This window comes from Sceloporus undulatus, chromosome 9, assembly GCF_019175285.1.
Source record: "Sceloporus undulatus isolate JIND9_A2432 ecotype Alabama chromosome 9, SceUnd_v1.1, whole genome shotgun sequence".
Taxonomy (NCBI): Eukaryota; Metazoa; Chordata; class Lepidosauria; order Squamata; family Phrynosomatidae; genus Sceloporus; species Sceloporus undulatus.
In genome coordinates, this window is record NC_056530.1 from 32,385,740 (window position 1) to 32,409,676 (window position 23,937).

At 58.3% G+C, this 23,937-nt stretch overlaps 1 protein-coding gene across 4 annotated transcripts; it reads right to left on the bottom strand.

Moving 5' to 3' along the window:
• Positions 1-1,634: 1,634 nt before the first annotated feature.
• PEAR1 (platelet endothelial aggregation receptor 1) lies at positions 1,635-22,674 on the bottom strand. 4 transcript variants are annotated; one of them, XM_042440360.1, is made up of 23 exons: positions 22,331-22,674; positions 15,808-16,122; positions 15,147-15,248; positions 14,528-14,635; positions 13,768-13,868; positions 13,250-13,342; positions 11,944-12,190; positions 11,709-11,832; positions 11,331-11,467; positions 10,377-10,589; positions 10,071-10,245; positions 9,618-9,738; positions 9,248-9,411; positions 8,800-8,902; positions 8,213-8,359; positions 7,562-7,690; positions 6,631-6,759; positions 6,146-6,364; positions 5,740-5,858; positions 4,907-5,039; positions 4,178-4,240; positions 3,692-3,907; positions 1,635-3,270 (listed from the first exon to the last, which is right to left on the bottom strand). In XM_042440360.1, exons 3-23 carry the CDS (start codon positions 15,242-15,244, stop codon positions 3,104-3,106), a joined length of 3,006 nt encoding a protein of 1,001 aa, XP_042296294.1. In that variant the 5' UTR covers positions 15,245-15,248; positions 15,808-16,122; positions 22,331-22,674; the 3' UTR covers positions 1,635-3,103. The 4 variants fall into 4 exon arrangements, with proteins under 4 accessions (XP_042296294.1, XP_042296293.1, XP_042296292.1 ...); XM_042440359.1 differs by lacking the exon at positions 15,808-16,122 and adding an exon at positions 20,301-20,663; XM_042440358.1 differs by lacking the exon at positions 15,808-16,122.
• Between the last annotated feature and the right edge of the window lie 1,263 nt (positions 22,675-23,937).

Below are 23,937 nucleotides of genomic sequence, written 5' to 3' on the forward strand. Positions count from 1 at the left end.
GGTTTTCTTAAGCAAAGTAGTTTTGCCTGTTCCTTTCCCTGAAATATAGCAAACGGTGCCTGGTACTCACTGGTCTCCCATTCAAGTACTAGTGAAGGCTGACCCGCTTAGCTTCACATCAGATGGGATCAGAAGAGGACACTTGTCTATAAGGAATCTGAGGTTTCAAAGGGCATCATTCCATCTGGCTGCAGCAGCAGAGATTTAGAGACTCTTTTGTTTTAAACGCAAGAGTCAGGATTCCTCTGCCAGCCAGCACCGCACACCAACCGTCCTGGTTGAAGGTGCTTTGGGATTATAATCTGCCCCCAAAGTTTTCTGTAGTATTCAAAGCACCTAAAAGACAGGATTTCAATATATTTTGTATCCCAAAGAGTTTAGCGAGTGACAGCAAGAGTTAGAAAAAGGTACTTTATTAACAGGATCTACAGCTGGTCATTAATGGTAATGCTGGCTGGAGGAGTCTAGGGAGTATATCACACGGAGCTTTTTGGTGGTATTGTGGCTCAGTTCCCGCTCACTTCCGAAGTGATTGCACTTCCAATGATGCGGTTTCATGTCATAAACTGTTTTATCAGACGCCATTGATCTCTATGGGAGCTGCTTGCAAATTGCTTCAGCAGTGTTTCTGAAGTGACCTCTCCATTTTGGTAAACACCGGAAAAAAGTGACTTCAGAGAATTCGCTTCCAGGCTGCCTTCAATTGCACTGCGATTTGGTCTGGTGTGGAAAAGCACTCCGATGCCACCCCCTTGGCCCCTGCGTCCTGCTCCGTCATCCCCCTCCTCCTCCTTCATGCCATCTCCTCCTCTCTGCCAACCAGCCGATCCCATCATCTCCTGCATCCTCCTAGACCCCGATCTGTTCCCCTCCTTCAGCCTCCCACCAATCCCATCATCCCCTGCCTTCTCCTACACCCCGATCTGCTTCCCTCCTTCAGCCTCCCACCAATCCCATCATCCCCTGACTGCTCCTGCATCTCAATCCTGGCCCCAGGGACCTCCAACGACCTATCCCATCATCTCGACTGCTCCTGCATCCCGATCCTGGCCCTAGGGACCCCCCAGAGAGCTAACCCATCATCCCCTGACTGCTTCTGCATCCCGATCCTGGCCCCAGGGGCCTCCAGAGAGCTAACCCATCATCCCCTGACTGCTCCTGCATCCCGATCCTGGCACCAGGGACCCCCAGCGAGCTAACCCATCTTTTCTCCGTCAAACCTGATCCTGGCCCAGGTACCACCAAGCGACCTATCCCATCATCATCCACTGACTGCTCCTAGACCCCGATCTGCTCCTCTCCTTAACCTGCCACCGATCCCATCATCCCCTGCCTCCTCCTTCACTTCGATGAAAGATGACAGCAAAGGGGGGGCAGGGAAGGAGACATCGTCCAGAGCCCCACTGAGCAATGTGCAAGGGTGCCGATTCGAATCGTTGAGCCCTCAAAGTATGCTCTGGTGTGGTAATAAAGGTGCACTCACTCCCTTTGTTTGAGTCCGCAGCAATCACGGGACTGACTTGGAATTGAACTGACTTCTCTTTCCTTCACTTTGGAAGGACAACAGAAAGGCAACCAGGTGTGGAAAAACATGACGTTTTTAACCTCAATCCGCATTGCTAGAGAGGAGTGACTCTGGATCTGGTTAAAAAAAAAATCATGCTTTGCATTGCTAGAACAGAGTGACTGCGGATCTGAGCTGCAACCTCCTCCCCCCCCCCATGTGTGATAAGGTCCTGGACCAGCAGCCACATTTTGGGTTGCATTACCCAGCATAGCCTCATAAGGAACTTCAGTGTAGGCCTGGTAGCAGAAATCAAAGTACGCTGTAGTGGCCAAATCCATATAGTAGTGAAAGAAACTTAGGGTACAAATGTTAAGAGTTGCAGTGTTGAGGCAGGAGCACCGAAGGGCCCTCCAACAAAAAGCAAGGCAAAGGCTAGGCTGGCAGAGGGCCACCCGGTCACTCTTCCATGAGAAACTAAGCATGGGGGGGGGGGGAGGTCCAGCAGAGAGAGAGAGAGAGAGGCTGCAACCAATGGCCCTGGTACAGACTGGGCTCCTAATGGTCAACACAAGTCATTTGGAGGCAGCACAGCTTGGACGTTGCGGGGGAAGAGTTCTGTAGGAATTAATTGTCCAGAAAACCATCTTAATTGCTTTCTGCCTGCAAAGCATTGCAGACGGGGTGTCCAGCTTTGGCCATGAATGGCACAAATGGTAGCCAATACTGCTGGGCTCCATTGTGACAGTTGTGGAAATGCTCCTGCCCCACATAGAAGCAGCAGCGAGGGGCACCGGTCTGAGTGTGCCCAGGTGAGCATCTCTTCGGGAGCCGAGAAGCATCAGAGCCCCCTTGGCAGCTGGACTCGCTCCCCATCCCAGTGGAGGCCAGCAGGCCAAGGGCAGGAGGGCTGGGTGAGCCTGGCACCTTTGGCACATGCTCTGTGTCTGTCTGTGTGTCTGCGCACAACAGCCCTTGGTGTCAACAGGGCAAGGGGCTTTTATGCAAAACATTTCACATGTCACCCACAGCACTCGCAGTTCCCAGAAAAATTAGGGCAAGAGGGGGGAGAGGGAGGGCAGGAAGGCCCTCTCAGGACATTTCCCTGTTAAGTCTTGTTCAGTGACAAAATGTATGAGACAAAACTGATGGCTTGGATTCCAGACCCACTTCGGGAAGCAAACAGCAGAGGCTTCTGGGCCAGATCACTGAAGAAAGAGGGGCTCGGCCCAAGGGGTCCTCTCAGCCGTTGAGGGCAAAGCGCAAGAGCAAAATAAATCAAATGGTGGCATCTTTTCTGACTCATGAACGACTCCTTCTGTGCAAAGGGTTCCTCTGCTCTGGAGGCAAAGCAGCTGCTCAGTTTGGAGGTTTTCAGTCGCAAGAGCCGTCACAGAGCCCTTGCTGGGATGCTCAGTGTTTCACCTCCACGAAGCTCATGGGGGGCTGCCAGGAATTGCCAGAACGCCAGCAACCCAGAGAAACTGCCTGGGCACAAAGGACATGGCCACCTTCTTCCAGGATCCTCAGGCTGTTGTTTGCCCCCTTCTCGTCCTTCTCAAAAGGCAAAAGCCAAAGGGGTGGGCTGGCGGGGGATCCTCATGTGTCCTGCCTCCGGAGGAGTGGCGGTGAGGGCGGGTAGTGCCGGGTGGGGGGCACGTCATAGTGGCTGGGGATGTGGCTGTTCTTGGGTGAGTCGTAATGGTTCGGCGGGAGAGCTGGCGGGCCTGGCAAGGCAGCTCCTTCTGCCCCAGAGCAGCTGCGACCTGGAGGGAAAGAAAGGTTAGGGTTAGAGTTAGAGTTAGGGTTAGGGAGGCATTTCTTCAGGGCAAAGCGAGGAAGGCGCGGGCATGCCAGGAGGCACCTCTGGAAACAGGAGGCAGGAACAGCGCCAGCCTCAAGGAGGGCTGCATAGGGGAAGCACCACTCCCCTCCTCCTGTGCCCTTAACACGCTTGCCATGCTGGCTGGGGATGATGGGGGTCAGGGTCCCAAGGCAGCTGGGGGGGACAGAAAGAAGGTTAATGTGAGCAAAGATTCTGGACACAGTTGCGCCTGAGGCAGTGGGAGGCAGAGGCTGGCAGCGTTTGCAGGCGTCCAGCGCCATCAGAGGAGTGGGGAAGCCTCTCCGCTCTTGGCTGTCCTGGCGCAAACCCCACAGAGGACCATGCCTGCCCCAGCCCAGTACCTTCCTCCTCCTCTTCCTCCTCCAGGACCCGTGTGGGCTCTTCAGAGAGACTGATCTCCGCGTAGGACCGCTCACGCTTTGCGGGGGACTTCATCTCCATGTAGCTGCTCTCCGAGGGCCGCCCGCTCAGAACAGGCAGGTCCTTGATGGTGGCGTAGGGGTTTTCACTGCCCAGGGAGCTGCCGCTTCCGCACAGGGCCTCCTCAGGGGAATACCCTGCAGGATGCGGGGGTGACAAGGGGGCGAGGGGTCCAGGCTGACCAACACCAAGGCCACACCTGGGAACCCCAGTTGCCACAAAAGGTGCCGCTCCAAGCACCCCCCAGGCCTTCCCCAATTCCCAAGGACCCCATTCAGAGCCCTGCTCTGGCCTTGTCTTGGGGCACGTGAGACAGAGCCCCACTTTTTCCAAGCAGCCCCTCACCTCCACTCTTCAGACCAGGCCCAGGGAAGCCTCTTTGGTTCGAAGGGCACCATCTGCCTTACCTTTGCTGAGAGACTTCCCCAGTCCGTTCGTGTAGCTGTAGCTGCGGTCCATCTGGCCTCCTCCTGGGATGTGGGGAGGAAATGGGGTGGCAGAGTTAGGAGGTGCACTTCCCATGGCTGCATGTGGGGCGATGCCCTTATGACTCAGTCGAATGGGGCCCCCGCGTTTGCTGGGAAGGGGGCATAAATGCTCTTTGAGGAGGGGAGGGCTTGGAAAGGGACTTCCAAAAAGTCATCAAGCATTACTACCTCCACTTACTCTTCAAAAAGCATTTCCCACCTGATAATCAAAAAAGAATTAAAACAGAGAAGTTGTCTTACTTTTTACCTGGAAGGCATGTAGCAGAAAATGCACCCAAGTAGTGAGTCCACATACGCACCCTCTTAACTATAAAAGTAACTTACAGTTAAACGAAAGGAGTAAAGTTTCCCCTTCTTACCTTAGAATCCTAACATACCTGACCAGGTCACTGAGTATGTATTTTCTTCTGGCAATAACTTCAGCTGACTCCTAACATCCCTCTGTCCATCCTCTCTCTGGGGAATGGACAGAGGTTCCCCACAGTAAGAGACGGAGGGTGGAAGGCACCAACGAGGGCCAAAGTGGCTTCGGAGTGGTCAGCAGGGCAAGGGGGGGGGTCTCCATCATCCTGTCTCCCCCTCTCCCCACTTTCACCCCCAGCCCCTCCCTACTGCATCTTCCTTAGCAAAGGAAAGCCCCCCACTTACCCTGCCACGAGGTGAGGCTAAAGGTGGGGGGCAGGGACCCCTGGAGGTGCTTCCAGTCAGCTGGGAGGGTGGCGTTCCCCTCTGCCCCATGTGGCCCTGGCCACTCGCGCTCCAGGCTCTTCATGGGAGAGAACTGGGGGGGAGGGAGGAGAGAAGGAGAGTCACCAGGGAAGAGCCCTGCAACACACCGCAGAACAGGACGAGGGCCCAAGGGGCTGCCTTCCAGAGATCAGGGGTAGAGGGTGGCCAGGCCCCCTGACACCAGGGCTTCTCTCCCCATGCCCAAAGAGAGTGGGGATGCTGTGGGACTCAGCTAGTAAGGCCCTGGCCAAGGAGGGAGGAGGCAGGTGAAGGGAGAGCCTGGCAAGGGCTGGGTAAGTATCTGTCCTGGGGGGGCCACTCCCTGGTCAGTTGGCGGCTGCCCCTCTGGTAGCTTGCCAGGATCCTTGGCACTGAGCTGTGGGGGAGCTCTTGAGCTGTGAGGTTTCAGAGCACTATTCTGGCACAAAATGGCACCCCCATTACCAGCAAGGGAAGGCAGAGGGGAACAACAAGGGAGGCAGGGGGAAGTGGCGAGAGGGAAGCGTTGGCACAGTCTGAGCACTCAAATCCCACCCAACAGCCCCACTTTGCAAGGGAATCCCCTTCCCCACCCCTGCCCTCCTAGGCAGGAGGCTGGTTGCACAGACCCTTCTTCCACCTCACTGTAGGGGTGGGTGAGCACCCCATCCTTAGCCCAAAGCACTGCCTGCCCACCTGCCCACCGATGGAAGTCAAAAGCTCCTCTCCAAGGCCCTGCAGGGACTGCCAGGCTCGGTGGGGAGGGCCCTTACCTTACTGGAGCCCACAGGAGTCTCAGGGAGGCTGGGTACGGGTGGACTTGGGCAGCAGGGTGATAAGGTGTGGTAGCTGGGGTTGGAATAGTAGTGGTGGGTGTAGCTGGGAGGCACATCTGGACAGAAGGGCAAATGTAAGTGAGCCAAGAGCGGTGCTCAAATGGCACCCTCCTTTGCCCCTTAACAGAAAAAGGGGCTCAGCCTTTTGGGGCAAGAGGGCCAGGTCCCTAATTCCCCACTTAACATTCAGGGCCCATCCCTTGGAGCTGGCAGCCCTGGGACACTTCCTCTGGTGTAAGAAGAGCTGGTAGGAGGCGCTTCCTGTCCCCCACCCCCCAAAATCCCAGCTTGTGGTCAGCTGTGTGAAGCCAGGAGTCCCAACCCCCACCCTGCCCAGTCTCACCTGGCACGGCATACTCTGAACTGCCTGTCCTCCCTGCAGTGTAGGCCACAGAGATGTGCCGGTTCAGTTTGTTCATCTTCTGCCGGTGTTGGTAACAGAGGAAGAGGGCTAGCAAGGCCACCAGAAGGACCGCCAGGACAATGATGCCAATGACAGCCCCCAGGGAGGGGGAGCCCACTGGCGCGGCTGGGACCATGGTGAGCGGGTGGTCAGGGCTCCCTGGACGACAGCAAGAGAGAGTCAGATGGATGGACAGAGAGAGAGCCAGGCCCCAAAGGAGAAGAGCTGAGCCGTGTCCACATGGCCGCCAGCCCCCTCTGTCCCCAGCCCACCTCCCCACCCGTTGACCTCCAAGTGGAGTCGAGTGGGAGCCAGGGGGAGGGTGGTCAAATGGAGCCCCTGATCTTCCCTTGCCCCACATACCCCCGTTTGATACTCATGAGCCCATCGGTCCCACACCCCCCAGAGCCACACCCCAGGCTTACGGGTCTCACAGCGGGCCCCAGTGAAGCCTGAGGGACACACGCATCTCCCCACCTCTGGGTCGCAAGCGGCCTGGTTCTCACATGTGCACCGCTGGCTACAGTTTGCCCCAAAGAACCCTGGGAGGCAGCCTGCAAAGAGAGACCGGAAGGGAAAGCTCAGAGGGAGACCCCCACGCCTCTCTCGCCTTTGCTTCCAATAGAGTGGGGGGAGCGCTGGGCAGCTCCTGGGCTCAGACCCACAACACCCCCCCCCAGAGTCTTAGGGCTGCTGCTCTGGCACCAAAGTTTCTGTTGCTGGCCTCCCTCACAGGGATGGCCACAATGTTCCGGGGGGGGGACATCCCACTTCCAAGCCCCTTGGCCAGGAGGCCACCGTAAGGACAGGTGCCATGTGGTGTCAGAAAGACACCTGCTCAGTCTGCAAGGAATAACTGGGGCACAGAGGCCTTGAGAGTGGCAATGCCACCTCAAAAGACCCCCCCTCCCAGCAGCTCAGCGGACGTGTCCAGGGCCTGTGGGACCACTCAGGGCAGGAGGGGAGCCTGAAGGTGCCTCTGTGGGTCTCCCACTGAGTAAGACAGTCCTGGCTCCTCTTCAAGGCCACAGGGACCCTGGAAAAGGAACTTCTGGTAGCAATACAGCAACAGCAATAGCAAGTACATTTCTATACTGCTTATCAGTGAACTAAGCACTCCCTAAGCAGTTCACAGTGTGTAAGCCAGTTACCCCCAACCAGCTGAGTACTCCTTTTAGCAACCTACGTAAGGATGCAAGGCTGAGTGGACCTTGGATTCCAGCCTGGGATCAAACCCACAACCTTGTGGCTGCAGTTCAGGCCTTTAGCCACTGCGTCCCAGCTCTTTTATGGCAATTCCCAGTCTCCCCCGCTCCCATATTCCCTCCACTTCTCAGGCCTGACTGGGAGACTCACGCCTCGAGCAATCGTTGCCCATCCACCCGGGAGGGCAGTCGCACGATCCGTCCACAGGATGGCAGATGGAGTGGTTGGCACACCGACAGGACACCGAACACTTCTTGCCATAACGTCCCGGCTGGCAGGCTGCAGGGGGGAGACAAAAGAGCTGCAGACAGGCCACCCTTTCCTTCTACCTCCTCCTGCCCCCACATGTGGCCATAGGGAGAAGGGCCTGGGTCGCCTGGGCAGCCCCTGGAGGCTGGGACCCTTGGGGTCAGGAAAGGCCGGCCCTCTCCCCAGCCCAGCTGAGGGCCCTCTGCTGCAGGGACCCTGCTCTCCCTGCCCAGGAGAGGCATTCTCTCCAGATCCCCATAATTTACTTTCAACCAGCACTGCTCCACTTTGTTTGCTAAATGTTAGGGAAACCCTTGAAGGGGCTTATTGGAGCAAGTGAGTAATGGCACAGGGACTGGAAAGCTTAACATGATGTTGTAGTGCTATAGAAGTTATTATGCTAACATTTTACAACAAAAACATTTGGTCTGGAAAAGAACTATACTGTGAGGAGGGTGCCCCCACCCTGGCCAGAGTCGTGGGCTCCCTTCTGGGTCCTGGGCAGAAGGGGGGGGGACATGAGGCTGCCCTGGCAATGGGTGCGTGACTTACGGCGCTGGCAGGAGGGGCCCCTGAAGCCTGGGCTGCAGTCGCAGCTCCCGTCCTTCGGGGAGCAAGAGGCGCCATTCTTGCAGGAACACAGCTGGCTACAGTGCGGCCCCCACAGGCCCTCTCCGCAGGGCTGGCTGCAGTGAAGCCCTGTGGAGCACGCAGTCAGGCACATGGGGTCCTCGTTCCCCAGCTGCCCAGCCCGGCCCCCTCTGCATCCCAGGGAGGAGAAGAGTCCAGGGGTACACTCAAGGGTCCATATATCTCAAGGTGCCTTTGGGGAATGCTGACTTAACCTCTGGGCAGATAAGCAGCCCCTGAAGAGTTAAGGTGCTTGGAGGGAGGGCTGGACACCCTCCTTCCTTCGTAACAGCTCCAAAGGCCCAGCTCAGCCTTCCCAGCAGCGCAGAAGGGCGCGTGGTGGACAGGACCAAGCCAGCCCCCTCAAATGATGAGGGAAGCCTGGGGAGGCTGCAGAGCCCTGGGCCAGCGATGGTCTGAAGGGCTCCCAGAAGTCAAAGCCTCCTTCCTCCCATGAACCCACCCCCCCCGCCAGTCTGGTGGGAGATGGGCAGAGGCCTCCTCCTTACCTGTCCACCCAGGAAGGCAGAGGCACTGACCAGTGAAGGGGTCACAGCCAGCCGCATTCTGGCAGGTGCACTTCTGACTGCAGCCCAGGCCAAAGGACCCAGCCTGGGAGAAAGAGGGAGAGAAGGATGATGGGCACCAAACTTTCTTGGGCCCAGGTACCTGGCTCACCTACAGACATGCTGCCCCCTTCTCCCACAGCCATCAGATTCCCCCCTTCTGACAACTGCTCTCCTGGCTTGACAGCCCCCCTTCTTGTGGGGGGTCCCAGGGCCAGACTTGCCTGGATGCCCCTCGGGCAAGGAGCCAGAGAAGGGAGCCAGGTCCAGCAGGCACCCTCTTGGGGTGGGTGTCCTTTGTGGGAGGCAGAGAGGGCACCTTGGGCAGTTGGTGTGCCTGTGTGTGCCCACTGGAACTCCTCCTCCCTCCCTCCTCCCCAGAGCCACTTACTGGGCATGGGTCTTGGCACTTGCTGCCACGCCAGCCTGCGGCACACATGCACTTGCCGCTGACGGGGCTGCAGGTGGCTCCGTTAGCACACTGGCAGGTCTCGTTGCAGCCAGAGCCCCAGGTGCCCATGGGGCAAGGGAGAGAACAGTCTGCTCCTTGCCAGCCTGAGGAGAGAGAGGAGAGGGTCCCAGTAGATGGGCCTCTAAGGCACAGAGAGGGCAAGACGGGAAGGAGTTGGCTTTCCAGGAAGGGCAGTCCAAGAGGGCTCCTCCAACAAGGAGGACCTCTGGCTGCAGGAGATGGCAGCAGGGTGCCTGCCAGCACATGCCCCTTGCCTCACCCCACACCGTCCCGTGGGACTGCACTGTACCTTCCTTACAGACGCAGGCCCCATCCACGGAGGAGCAGGCCAAGGCATTCTTGCAGTCACAGTGCTGGGTGCAGTTCAAGCCGTAGGAGTTGACTGGGCAGCGACTGGCACAGTGCTTGTCCTAAGGGATGGACAGAGAGGGCTGAGGTCAAAAGGACACAGCTCAGAACAGCTTCCCGACTGCCTTGCCCAGGGAGAGCCAGGGGAAAGGGTGGGGGTGCTGGGCAAAAAGCTCTTCAACTGCTGAGGATCTTCGGCACTTTCCTACTGGTGCTGCCGGAAGGGGGAGAAGAACGATGCCCATTCCCCTGAGCTCAAAGGCCTGGTTTCTCCCTCCAGCCAAGCCACTGGGTGGACCACATTTTATCATTTCAGCTATTAGTACTGCAGCCCTGAGAGCCAGTCTGAGGCCAGTTGAACGCAAAGCCTCGCATCTACCTTCTGGGAACTCACTGTGAAGCCTGCTGGGCATTGGCAGAGCCCCGTCTCGCTGTCGCACGCTCCCCCATTGAGGCACAAGCAGGGCTCCTGGCAACCCAGGCCGTGATAGCCTGGAGCGCAGGTCTCATTGCACTGGAGGCCAGTCCAACCCAGCTTGCATGTGCATTCGCCCGAGAGCGGGTGGCAACTGAAGGAGCAAGGAGAGGGCATGCGCCCGTTAGCCCAGATGGATGGCTGTCTGAGCCAGGTGCTGCAGCGTTCACGGGGCGCTCCCTCCTTCTCTCCCTGCCTCCCCTAACCTGCCCAGAGGGTCCCTACCTCTGTGTGTGCCCAGGATGGCAGAGGCAGGGCAAGTGGCAGCCCAGGCCATAGAAGCCAGGTGAGCATTTACGCTCCTCGCAGCGGCTGCCAAAGAAACCAGCTTCACACAGACAGGCCCCATTGATGTGGAAGCAGCGCCCGCCATTGGTGCAGTCGCAGTCCTGCTGGCAGTCCTGCCCATACTTGCCAATGGGGCATTCCTCACGGCACCTTTGTTGGGGAAGGAGAAAGCGCAATGAAAAGTAAGAAAGGAAGGGAGGGAGGGAGCAAGCCTAGGAAGTCGGGGAGGCAGAGCTGCTCCACAAAAAGAAAACATCCAAGGACCCCCCCCCAGCTGAACCCAGATCTCCATTTGCCAGAAAGGGGGCCCCCGCCCCACCACTCCCCATGACTGGCATGTTCCCTGCTGCCCTCCCATCATTTGCACAGCCCCCCCAAACCCACCCCCCACAATACATGATGGGTGCTGGGAATCCACTTCCAACACAGATGGAGGAAACCAGGGCTGCCAAGGGCCTTTGCCTCTTCAGCCCTTCCATCATTTCCAACACTTTATAAAGCTGGGCTGGAAGGGAGCACATGCACCTTCAGTTCAGAGCCGTATCCCTTCCCCATAGATCCCTTCCTCTCCTCCCTCCAACCCACAGAAGGGCTGTGGGAAACTTGGACCTCCTTCTGGGAGGGATCCTCTGGCCAGGAGATCATGAAAGCAAATGCCAGGTGTTGAGGTGTGTATATGTGTTTCTTGCCAGAGCTGGAATTAGGCAAACTCTGTGGTGGGATTTCACCCACTCCAAGGACTCCCCCCCCCCCACTGCCCAAAAGCCTCCTCCTCATGAGACGCTGCTCTTCAAAATCAGTAGGTCAGACTTCTGGAGCCCCTTGGCAGGAGCACAGGGAAGCAAGACCAGTCAGGACCCCCAGCCCCCTTCTCTGTCGGCGTCTACTCACTGCTCTCCCATGTAGCCATGCGCACAGCGGCACTGTCCAGAGTCACGGTCACATTGGCCTCCGTTGTGGCACTGGCATTCCCCCTGGCAGCTGGAGCCAAAGTGCCCCGCGGGGCAGCGGATGGAGCAGATGGGGCCCTGCAACGTAGGAGCAGAAAGCTGGAGGGTAGGGGCTTCCACAACTGCCATGGGGTCTCCTGGAGGATCGCACTCCCAGAAACACATACAGAGGGGCTCAGAGCAGTTCCTCTGCCCTCTCAGATCTTGGGGTGGCCTGTCTGGCCCTTAACAAGGCCAGGAGGGCTGAACAGGGAACGGGCTAAAGGAAGGCTGCCCGGCTGCCCTCCAAATGGACAGACAAACTGAGGAAGGTACGTACCATCCACCCAGGAGGGCAGGCGCAAGTATGGCTCTCTTGGGGGTGGCAGATGCCCCCATTCTGACAGGGGCAGTGGGCTGGGCATTGAAGTCCACTGGTTCCATTGAGGCATGGGAGCTCGCAGCTGGAAGAGACAGGCATGGAGGGAAGGGGAGGCCAGTCCCCTGACCACTGCCCAAGAAAGCAGCTTAGCAGCTGTCCCACTCTGGCCCCCAGCCTTGCCCCCGCTACTCACTGTGGCCCAGCGTATCCCTGGGAACAGAAGCAGGCCCCTGTGGCCCCATCGCAAGTGGCCCCGTTCTCACAGTGGCAATCCAGGAGGCAGCCGGGGCCATAGGTGCCCTGGGCGCAGGGCTCTTGGCAGGAGGGACTCCTGAAGCCTGGAGGGCAGGCGCAGGCCCCGGTCAGGGGGTCACAGCTGCCCCCATTCAGACACACGCAGGGGTTCTCGCAGTGGGCGCCCCACAAGAGGCTGCTGCAGTCTGGAGGAACGGACGGGAGGGATAAAGGGGGCATCCGTGAGTTGGGCAACCCACAGACAGCCTGCGCTGGCCAGGCGGCCATCAAAACATGTCAGCAGATGAGAAGAGCACGGCATGAGTGGGGCTGCAAGGAGACAAGGGTTATGAAGAGGGGCCCCCTCATTCTCCTGTTCCCCCTTAGGCAGCTGTCACTCCTCACCCCACACCATCCCCTCCTTCCCTCCGCTCCTGTGGGGTGTTTATTTCCCAGGCAGTGACCCGCTGTAAACCCCAGGCCCAGAGGGACAGTCCCTCTGTGTGGGAACCGGCTGCCTCTGCCAAGACCCTCCATGGAGCAGCGGGGGTGGATTTGATGTGGGACAGTCTGCAATGTGGCCAAGGAGCATGGCGGCGGGGGGAGGGGGGAAGGAGGAGAGAGAAAGAGAGACAGAGAAAACACACACACACATACACACACACACACATTCCTTGCATTCCTCACTCCCACATGGAGGTTTACAAAAGCCACAAACCACAGAAATCCCCTTGCAAACCAGCACTATGATGCACAAACAGGAAACCCCACCTTCCCCTTCTGCCCCAGGCTGCTCCAGGTATCAAAGTGTGGGGGGTGGGGGTGGCTAAATGACTTGGATCCAGCCAGGGGACCCAAGATTCCTCCCATGCTGCCCTGGTGGTGGCCTGTGTGTTTACTTGTGGGCTGCTAAGTGGCCAGTGGATATTCCCAGCCATGAACTAGAAAGCCAGGCAGCCTTACCTGAGAGAGAGGGACCCAGTCCCTGCTTGCCCAGAAGCAGCCATGCAAGCCTCCTTGCAATGGGGCTCCTGGGAGCCCTCCCTTCCATCTGGACCTCTGGACCCCCAACCCTTGGGATTTGTGATGCTCCTCCTGCTATCCCTGTTTGCTATCCCTTTTACTTGCACTGGGGGAAGGAACATTGTAGGGGGAAAGACCTCTGCAAGCCCCCAGCACTTTTATCTGCGGGCAGCTGCCCCAGACACTGGAGGCCAAAAGGGGCAGCTGGGGTGCTTGCCCACATAGCTTGGGAAGAGACTCACCACTGGAGCAGTCCGTGCCCCTCCATCCCTGCTCACACTGGCATTGCTCTGGTGCCACACACCTGCCATGGACACAGTCCTGGGTGCATCGAGCTGGAGGGAAGAAGGAGGGAAGAAGGAGCCCCAGTATCGCCCCAAAGCCCTGCTCACCCAGCAAAGCAAAATGGCCCCAGGGAGGCTGCAGAGGGTCTCAGTGGGTGAGAAGAGCTGCCTCACAGACGCCAGAAAGTGGGTCCAAAAGGAGGGAGAGGCCCAGGGATCAACCTGCCCCCCAGCATTCAGGAAGACCCCCCCCTCTTCTCCCTGCTGGCCCCAGAAGACATCTTTCCCCTTTCAGGGGATAGTGGATGGTTGCCCTCTCCCCTCTTTGAACTGCCCCAGAGCAGGGGGCTCTGCTGTCCCCCTCCGCTGGGGCTGTGCTGGGGGAGGGGAAGGAGAGAGAAGCCCTCAGGCAGCAGAGCCCCTCTTGGGGTGAGGACTTGTGGGGGTCTGGGCCCAGACAGGGAGCCGGGACTTACGGACGCAGAGGCTGTTGCTCTCGTAGTAGCCCTGGCAGCAGCGGTAGCGCCTCCTGTAGTCCAGCTTCACGCTCTGCCTGTAGGCAGCCTTGTAGAGGACTCTGTGGAAGAGCCAAGACAAGATGGTCAATGCCAAGGAGGCCTCTAGCCCAAAGAGGCCTGTGGGGCCGGGCAGAGGAGCCGGGCAGAAACTCTTCAGGGCCAGCCATTTCTATTCATGAGGGGGAAACAGATGCCTGCCCCTAAGCCGTTGGTTAAGACTCCTTGGACAGTGGTCCTGGCCAGCCAGACTCTTGGAGGACCCCAGGGAGGAAGCCAGGCTCAGGCCCTCCTCAGCCAACACTCACTCCTTTTCACTTCTGCTATTTAAGTTTTATGGCTGGTTCTTAAGACCCTAAATGTGGATACAGAGCATTGACTGATTCATTTCTTCCAGCTGCGCTGTTATTGATTCCTTGAGGGGTTTTTATACAAACTGCCCCAAGAGTGCCAGCCACTTTGACAGTACTTAAAACAGCTGATACAAATGAATGAATCAAAAGGTAAGTTCTACTGAAAAGGCCAAAGCCACCTCTGTTACCAGAGTCTCACCCTCGGCCCAGCCTTTCCCGGGTCCCTGGGCTGTCCTTGCCCTCCTGGCCCCAAATCCCCCTCCTTTTCTAATAGGTACCCTGGCAAACCTTTCAGGCGGCAGAGAATTTGGGCAGGCATGAGCCAGGAGATGCTCAAGAATGGGAAGGAGAGGGGGATAGTTTCTTACTTGTGCCGGGTGCAGGTCTTCTCCACAAAGGGCCACATTCCCTCGCAAGGCTCCATGGAGACCTGGGCGAAGGGCTGCAAGTAGGACTCCTTTGAGGGCACTGTGAAACTGAGCAGAGAGAGGCATCAGGAGCCATTAGCTGCACGTAAGACAGCTGCTGTGTTATGGGGTGGGGCAGGGGGCTCACCTGAGACCCAGCAAAGGGAAAAGGGGAGTAAAAGGGAGAAAGATGCAGGCTAAAATAACAGACACACAAGCACCAGCCCAAACAACATCCTTCAAACCCCATTTAAATATGGAAAAAAAATAAAAACAAGACAAGAGACCCAGAGAAAGAATGTCAATAGGAATACTTAAAGCAAACCAGGAGAGGCATAGAGACTAAAAAGAATCAAACAGAAAGAAAGGGGATGGAAGAGAACAAACTCAAAGCACCCCCAAAATTCTGGGTACTGTAGTCCCAAACCTGGAAGGCCAAAGGCTCCCCCCTCCATTGTGGCAAAGCCTCGTGGGATCAGGGATAAAGAGTGAGCCCTAGAGAGAGAGCTCCCCAGAGGCATGACTTGGCTGGGGCAGCGGTTTCCTTCCCGTACCCCCCCCCCCCCCCCCCATTGCTCACCTTTCCCAGTAGCTGCAGACATTGGGATCACCAGGAGTGAGCGACCAGCCCCAAACCAGTCGCATCCACAGCAAGAGGATGGCATACGGGATCATCATCCCCCTGAGAACGGAGAGAAAGGGGGACAGATTGGCCAGGGCAGGAAGGTGTTGGGGACCCTTCTGACTAGGCTCCCCCAAAGAGACAGCCCTGACCCCAAAACAAAGAAGTGGGTCAGTTCCAATGCGAGGAGGGGCACCCTGGCGCTCTCAGGCTCAGGGCCAGGGATCTGCTGCCGGAAACACAGAATGCTGTCAAGAGAGCTGGGTGCAGACTGAGCCTCATGGTCAGAGGCCTCTGTCCAAACCTTTCCCTATTCCCTGGACAGATGGAGACCAAATAGTGACAAGCCAAGAACAGGGGAAAGGCCCAAGGAAGGCAAGGCAGGCAAGGGACCCTGTGGGGGGTGGGAGTGGGGGCCCTGAAGATGCCCCTGCCCTCCTCCTCAGGGCCAGGCCGGGGCAAGGAAGTGGAGGGGACCACGTGGGACTCTGGCTCCTCTTGTACAGCCCCCCTTGGGAAAGAGCAGCCATGCCAGAGGTGCTCCACATGCCACTGCAGAGGTGCCATCAGAAATGAGAGGCCCAGACAGGCTGCAGGGGCTCTGAGGGTCTGGACTGACCTTTGGATAACTGGGCATTCAAGGAGCTATACACACACATAAGCACCATGGATGTTGTCCTGGGCCCAAAGGCAGGATTATGGACACTGTTTGTGCGTTTATATGGGGGGGGAGTGTACGCATGAGCAGGACAGGGCTGAGAGCTGGACAGAAGTGCTCAGGGCCCCCAGAGCTCTGCTCTCCCCTGAAAGACAAGCAACCGCTGCTTCCTCTGCTCTTCCTTATCAGCGCCTGGTGCTTCTGCCACTGGTCCATCCATCTGCCGTCCCCCTCCGTGGCATCCCTCCAGGCCAGAGAGGAGCGCAGGAAGCAGCCCTGTGTGAAAACAGGAAGCGGACACAGGGGAGGGGCTGCCTGGCTGCTCTCCCCCCCCAAAGGCACTTCCAAACCTGCAGAGGGCCACCAGGGACCCTGGGACCAAGGGCAACAGGAGGGAGCCACCCCATTGTAATGGAGGGCCTCAGTGGGGTGAAGGGTCCAACAGGTTCCTCCTAGGGGTGAGGAAAGAGTCACAGCAGCCCCTGAATTAAGCCTGGAGTAATTTGAGTCAGAGCTTATCAGTAGCAACGCAAGGACTGATAGCTCAACCTTAGAGGAGGAGAAGGAAGAGGAGGAGGATGAGAAGGGGTTCTCCTGCCCCCCTCCCATCATTAGCACCATGAATGTGGGGAATCTGGTCTCCCCAAAATTACACAGCAGGGTGTTTGCTCTATTGGGATGGCTGGGGTGTGCAAGTGTCTTGCTTCCCTGTTGAAGAAACAGAGGCAGGTGCCAGGGAACCTGGGCAAGGAAGGAGTCCTGGGCCAGAGTCTGACCAGCAGCACTGGACTGTTGGCAGTGCCAGCTGGCCACTCAGTGGCACTCCTTTCTGTTGGGAGATGCCTCCCTTCCTTCTCCTGCCCAGAAAGGGAGGCAGCAGAGGAGCCCCAAGGAAGGCCAGAATGCTCCCTCCTGGGCAACTCTGCCAGCCTGCTCCTGAGAGAACCCCGGGCCATCCGCTTCCTGGCAGGGACCACCCTCAGGCCTGGCAAGGGACGGAGGAAGTGAGGCCAGAGCAAAGGCCGCCTTCCACTCACCCCATCCTCCTCTCCTCTTCCCCAGCAGCAGAGACCCCCCCCCAACACACACTGCTTGCAGTCAGGAGGGAAGCAGCCTGGATATGGGGGGTGGCTGGGGCTCGCCTTCTTGCTGGACTCTCCCAGCCCCTGGAGGGGGAAGGAATGCAGATGCTCAGCAATGCAGGCCGCCCCCGCTGCCCAGCCCCTGTTCCAGGGAGCAAAACCAGGATCCTGGGGCTACAACGGCTTGGAGGAAGCGGTCGGGCACTTGGGGGTGGGAGCAGTTGTCCTCCCATCTCTCCACTCCCTGTCCACACACACACACACTTGGCCCAGGCAGGATGAATAGCTTCCAGGAGCAATGGGACACTCTCTGGATCCTGAGAATGGAAGGGAGCCGGCAGGCTGGGGTAGCGGGAGCCCCTTTGAAGCCGAGCAAGAGGAGCCCCCCCCCTTGTTATCACCGCTGTGCTTCAAGCCAGGTGCTCTGGACCAGGTGTCCAGGGCCTCCATGTGGGTCTCCTTTCCCGGCCCCATGCCAGCTGGAGAGGGAAGGGCTTCTCCCCAAACAGGCAGAAGAGGACCCCAGGCAGCCCCCCTTGGTGCTCAGGGACAGGCAGGGGCCACAGAGAGGATAGGGCCCTCCTCAAATCATCATCTGCTGCAATCGGGGCTGAGGATGGTGAGGCTGGAGCCCGACTTCCCCATGGCACGAGACTCTCCGAGTGCCAGGGCCTGGGAGCCTTGGCCAGTGCCAGCAAGCAGTGCCCCAGGGCACTGCCTCAGAAGCCCCACGGCAGGGCTAGCCAGCCCATCTGGAGCGCATCAGCCACAAGCAGAGGTGTTCCAGTGAAACTCAATAAACCTCTCCATTAATCTCAGGACGCAGCCGCTGCCATTGCCGCCTCCCTCCTCTGATTGACTGGAAACAGGAAATGGCCCCTGGAGCTTCTCGCAGCCCCACGGATGGAGCTCAGCTGGGAAAGAGCCCAGCCCTGCCTGCCATCCGAGCCACCAGCCATGCGCCCGGTTCCAACATGCAGCCAGGCTGTGAGAGGAGGAAGGGCTGAAAGGGGGTATTACACACAAACATGCAAACTATATATATTTATATATATATATATATATATAGAGAGAGAGAGAGATGAGAATTAGAATTCCAAACACTTTCCCCTTGCTGTCCAAAACAACTGAAACAAGAGCATTTGGACTGTTTTAAGCCAGGGTTCCCATGCTGAGGAGTGTCCACCCACCTCTATTGGCTGCTGCTAAAACAACCAAGGTCCTTTGTGGGGCTGCAAAGTTTAAAACTAGGGCTAGGAAGGGATTAGTTTGGCACCAAAGAAGGACGGAGGAGGAGCTCGGGACGGACTATGGCCGCTGACCAGAAGCCGCGCACTTGTGGGGTGTGGTGTCCTTCCTCCTCTTCCTCAAATGCCTCCTGTCCTGAGACAGAAGTCTTCACATGAGGATCTCTCTCACAGCCTGACAAATGGTGCTAAAAGCTGACAAGCCAAACTGGAGGTGGGCTCCAGTGCAAAGAGCTGCCCAGGCAACAGTGCTATGCCAGCCAGCCGCCTCCCTCTGTAGGATGGCATGGGGGGGGATTATTCAACATTAATCTAAGGAACCTCATCCTCCTCTTCCTCCTGGCACAGGCTTTTGGTACGGCAGTAGCAATGCTTGGCACTCTGCACAGCAGAGAAGGTGGGAAGAGGCAACGTAGGTCTTCCTTTGCCTCTCCAGGCAGATACGGATTGTGCTTAACAGCCACATGAAGCCTGCCTTCCTCTGCACCTTACAAGCTTTGCCTGAGGAAGGGGTCTCTTGCCCCACATGAAGAGCTGCGGGGGCACTGCTTCATCTCGGGGCTGAGGAGCTGGACATCCCGGTTCCTCAGACCTACGGTGGTGGGGATGGGTGGTGGGTGGTAAGAGGAGCGCCTGTTTTGAATTCAGGCTGAGGAGCCCCAAGACGCCACTGCGGGGGAAGCAAAGGGCCTCCCTGCCAGGACTCTCCCACGCTCACACTCCTCTGCTAACAAACATTTCTGGAAAGACCACGAAGACACCATCCCAGGTGGTTAGAAGCCAGCTAGCCGGCTGGCAGCCTAACCCCTTCCACGCGGCACCTGTTCAAAGTACCACATGCCACGTCCTATGCTGCGCTGCAGATGGGGTGCACCCTTCACCCAAACAGTCGGACCCAGAACTGGGGCCCACCTCAGTGCCCCAGGGGTCCTTCCACAGAAGCGCAGCAGGGACCCTGCCTCCCCCCAGATGGTCTCCCACCCAAAGTCTGGCCCCTCCAAGGAGTGGGTGGAGACAGACCCCAGGGCCACCCTTCCCCTCTGGGCAAGCAGGGCACACTCAGCACCTTGTCCCCGGTGCCCTCCAACCCCTGTGCCCTTCATGAGAGGTGGAAGGGGAGCAGGGTAAGGGTGGCGCCAGGCTTAGCTAAGCCCCGCACATGCCAAGGCATTCCTGGAAAGGATCCTGGCTTCCTGGACTGAGGCTTAGGAGGAATATAGTCAGGCGCCTGCTTGCCTGCCAGCCCACCAAACTATAATCTCTCCTGCTCTTGCCCAGAACCCGGGATGCCTTCTTAATGCCGAATGGACAGGCTCCTCCACATCGCGGGCACCATCTTGCCAGCCAGGCCAGGGCATGAGGTGGCCAACCAAATGCCACTGAGAGGCAGGGGCTCTGCACAAACGGAGCAAAGGACTCTTCCTGGCTGCTCTGGACCACCACCAGTGGCAGGAAGCCTCCTATTCCCAGCCTCTGTTCCAGACTAAGCCTGGCACTTTCCATCCCCTTCGGAAATAAGGCTAATTGTGTTCCTTCTGACTCTGCAGGTTTTGTGGACCACCCTGATCCTCATTTATCAGTCATCTGCTCTGCCTTTCTGTCCACAGATGCTCCCAGAAGCAGATCTGCTGCCAGCCCTCCTTGCCCCCCCACTTCTACCACCCTCCCGCCTCTTTCCTTCCCTCATCAGGGGCTAAATGCAGCACAGCCGGGTGAAAAGCAATCACATCATCTGCTCAGGGTGGGGTCTCCCCCCCTTCAATTTTTCCCCTTCAGTTCACAGGGGAAAACCAGCAGTTTGGCTTGTGCCCAGAAACAGAGGGGTAGCCAAGCGACACGGCTGCCCTTGCCAACAAAGGAGCCACATGCACCTCAAAAGTGGATCCAGCCAGGCTTGCCAGAGGGAGATCCTCCCAATGGCTGCCTCACAGAAAGCCTGTCATGGCACCCAGTGAAAGTGCATTATCTTTCGCCCAGGCGAGACCAGACCTCTTCAGGAAGGGGCCTTTACTGTGCCAATGCCCTCCTAGCCACGCTTGCTACTAGAGACCCTCGGTTCTCCCTCTGGCTGCCACAAGTCCCATGAAAACCTTTCCTCAAGGTGCTGGAAGCTGTAGGTTTTTACCTGCCAGAGAGAAACAACTGCGGACGTGAGAGCAAGAGAGAAGCAGAGGGGACATAGGCCAAGTCCTTGGTGGTCACAGAGCCCACCTGCCCTTTGAAGCCCTTCCAGCTGGGGATGCTGGCAGCTCAGCTGAGCATCTCCCTGGCACCTCAACTGAGTGATGGCGGGCGCTCAGCGTCTCCATCTGGCAAGGGGTGCCCAAAGGGTCGGAAAGGCATTTGCCAGGAGGGCCTCTGTCCTTCGCACCCCTTTTGCAGCTGTTGTGGCCATGGGGTTTGTTTTGCTTGTCTTTTGTCTTTTATGACTTCATCGCAGGAAAACGCAGGGTTTGGGACAAGCCACAAGAGGACGGCCCGGAAGCGCCTGCAGAGGAACACACATTTCCAGGAAAAGCCTGCTTGCTAAGCCCACTGAAGGTGCAGCTGGGAGGAGGAGCAGGAGGGCATGCTCCACGGAAGCACCCTCCAAAGGGGCTCCATCTCACATGGGGGTCCCATAGGGCCCCTCTCTCCCTGCCACACACTTGCCTCCCACCTTCCTCGCCTCTTCCTGGAGCTCAGAGAGGGAGCTGTGATGACCCACCTTTACGTCCATCTCCCTGTTGAAAGGAACAGGCAGCGGGCGAACGATGGGCAGTTGGCAGAGTGCCACACTAAAGGGAAGCCCCCACCGACAGCCAGTGCCCCACTCCCACCCCCAGAACCACAGGCAAAGGCTGAGGCAGCCAAGCCAGGGCAAAACTGGGCTGGATGGAGCTCTGCTAGCAAAGAAGTGGGGTCCACACATGGTTCCTGGGAGCCCCACGAGGACCGGCTGGAGCTGCAGCCTCTTTCCCAGTATAGCCCTACTGTTGTTTTACTGGGGGAAGCAGGAGAGCCTGGCTGGAGGGAAGTTGTTGCCACATTAGGAGGGCAGGCAGTGGCCAAAACCAGTCTCTCCCATACACAGAGGCACATGTCCTGAGCTGGCAAGGCCTGTGTAAAGAGGGTTTGATGGATGCCCAGGTCCAGGGCACCCAGGAGGCCAGAGGCATGCCTAGTCAAAGGAAGGGAGAGTTGACAGAGTGTCTAAATGCGCGCACACGCACACACACTCACTCCCATATGCTCAGAGACACAATGCCCTTTTGGGCTCTCTATGCCACAACCCCTGAGAGCCTACACAGAGCAGCAAGGGCCTGGCGCAGCCGGAGACACCAGCTCCCGCCTCAGTTCCTCCAGTTCTCCAGTGGCAGAACCACCCCCTCCCTCCCAGTCTGGGCTGCATGGGTCGGCCGTGGGGCAAGGCGGACGCAGTCCGGACAAAGCGCCCCACACCAACATGGGGCGATGTGTCCGCTTGTCCACCAGCTCCAGAGAGACCTCTCTCTTCTGTGGGCAGTTTTACACACAGACACTCTGACACCTCTGCCACTGCCCTGGAATAATTTCCTCATGGTAAACCAGTTGGCATTGCCACAGAGCAGACCATTACTCCTGTGCAATAAACACTTATCTAGGAAGCTCACATTGCTCCTGAACAATCAAAAGCTCCAGGAAAAAGCCAGCAAGGCTCCTGGGGGAGCTGGTGCCCTTCCATGCCCTTCCCTGCCATGCGTCTGTTTGTCCATCCTCACGGAGGCTAAGGACGTTCTCACGGACGTGGCCATGGACAAGGCGAGCGTGCGGGGATTGCCGGAGCATGTCCTGAAAAGCCAAGGCTACAGTTACAGCTTACAAAGAAGATTTAAGGGAAATGCCCCAAGCTCCTGGGGAAGTCCATTGGCCATTGCCAAGCCACACCGATGTGCCTGGCACTCAAGTGTCCAAAGCGCTGGTCCAAAGCATGCACTGGCATGCCCTTAAACTCCTGCGCTTCTGGAAAGAGGGGCTGATTTGGAGGAGGGTTCTGGGGCAGGGGCAGAACCCTGAGAGGGTCTGGGCCTGGCACTGCCCTCAGAAGTTAGCCCCGGGGCCCTGCTGCCCAGTCTCTCCCCGGCACTCCCTCCCTGGCTGCCAGCCCCCCAAAAGGATGGGGCTGCCCCCAAGTACCTTGTCTGCCTGAGGCCCAGCAAGAGCCCCCTTCCTTCCCTCCTTGCTTCCTCGCAGGCAGCTGGAGAAGCCAGGAATGGAAGTGGGAAGGCGGTGCAGGGCTTCAGGGCGAGGGAGAGGCAGGAAGGAAGGCTGGGAGGGAAGGACCAGAGCGGCCAGCCAGAATTGGGAGCAGAGGGAGAAGGCAGAGGGAAGGCTCTGGGGAAGGAAGAGGGAAGGAAGGATAGGCCCAAGGGAGGCCAGGACCCCTTTTAGCCCTGGGGGGCTCCTGTGGGCCCTGACCCCAGTGAGGGAGTGAGTGAGTGAGGAGACCCTGGGCCCCTTCCTCCTCCTCCTCTTCCTCCTCCATGGGAAAGGGCCTTCCTTTTCTTCAGCACCAGGGGGCAACACATGCCTCAGTGGTGCCCCCTTCCAGGGAGGATGGGCCTTGCAGTGCCTCGACCCAGGCCCTCTGACCTCATGACCTCTGCCTTCTTAGGTGCCCACACCAGCAGGTCCAGGGGGTGCCCTATTGCTCAGGAGCAGGGCCCCATTTGGCAGAGCTTCCCCAAGGCCAATGGCGGCCTCTGTGGGGAACTTTCTTTATGTGGGGGCGCCCCCAGAAGGGCTGCCCAAAGTAGGGCCCTGGGGCAGTGCCAGGCCCAGAGCACTTGGGGGGAAGCAATGGCGCGAGGGCCCGTTGCATGGGGCAGTGGAGGGCAAGGGTCAAATCCCCACTCACTTTAAGGCACAAATGGCTTGCTTTGGGGCTGGTGTGGTTGGTCAGAAGGGCACCCGCCTGGAAAGTGCCCCCAACTGTGCCAGTTGCCCAGAGCCTTCCTTCGCCATCCGCAGGGCTCCCACAGCCAGAACATGGCACCCCTTGGCCCACTGCTCCTGGCCTTCCCATTGTATGGAGAGGCCCTCCTTCAGCCAGGCCTCTTCCCCCCCCCCCCCCCCCCCCCCCCCCCGCCGGCCCCCCCCCCCCCCCCCCCCGCAGCCAGTGGCCGGAGAGCCCTGCAGACCGTCTGTTTTTGGCTGAAACGTCTGTCAGTCCGGCCTGCTCCTCCGTCTCTTCGGCCACTGGCACAACTGTCTAAGGGCTCTTATGGTCATGGCCAGACCAGGCCATTGGTCCAGCTCCATTTCTGCCTGGTCCTGAAGGGAGCCGTTGCTATTTCTCTGCAGCAGGCATGACGCGGGGATTCGATAAGCCCTTTGATTAGATGGCGGTGTGCCTGTGCAAGTCTCCCTGCGCCTGTGGCCAGGCTGCCCATCGCTGGCCCTCAGCCCAAGTGTAAGTCTCCTCTGATTCTCTTGTGCAAAGAGGAGCAATGCTGCCTGGAGGTAAAAGGAGGCAGTGCTCAGCCTGGCAAAGAACGTGACTCGGAGGAAGGAGGGATCGGGGCCATGCAGAGGAAGGCCCCACCGAAGCCCAAGGGCCATGCGCCCTCAGCCCTTTGGGCTTCCCCCACGCCGGTCCATCTTCTGCCAGGTCCATCTTCTGCCAGGCTCTGCATTGCAAGGATAGCCCCACAGGTTTAGGTGGAAAGGGGGCTCCCATCCCGGTGACATTTAGGCATCTAATAGGGTTTTTTTTTACTGACTGTCAACATTTCTAGGGCACC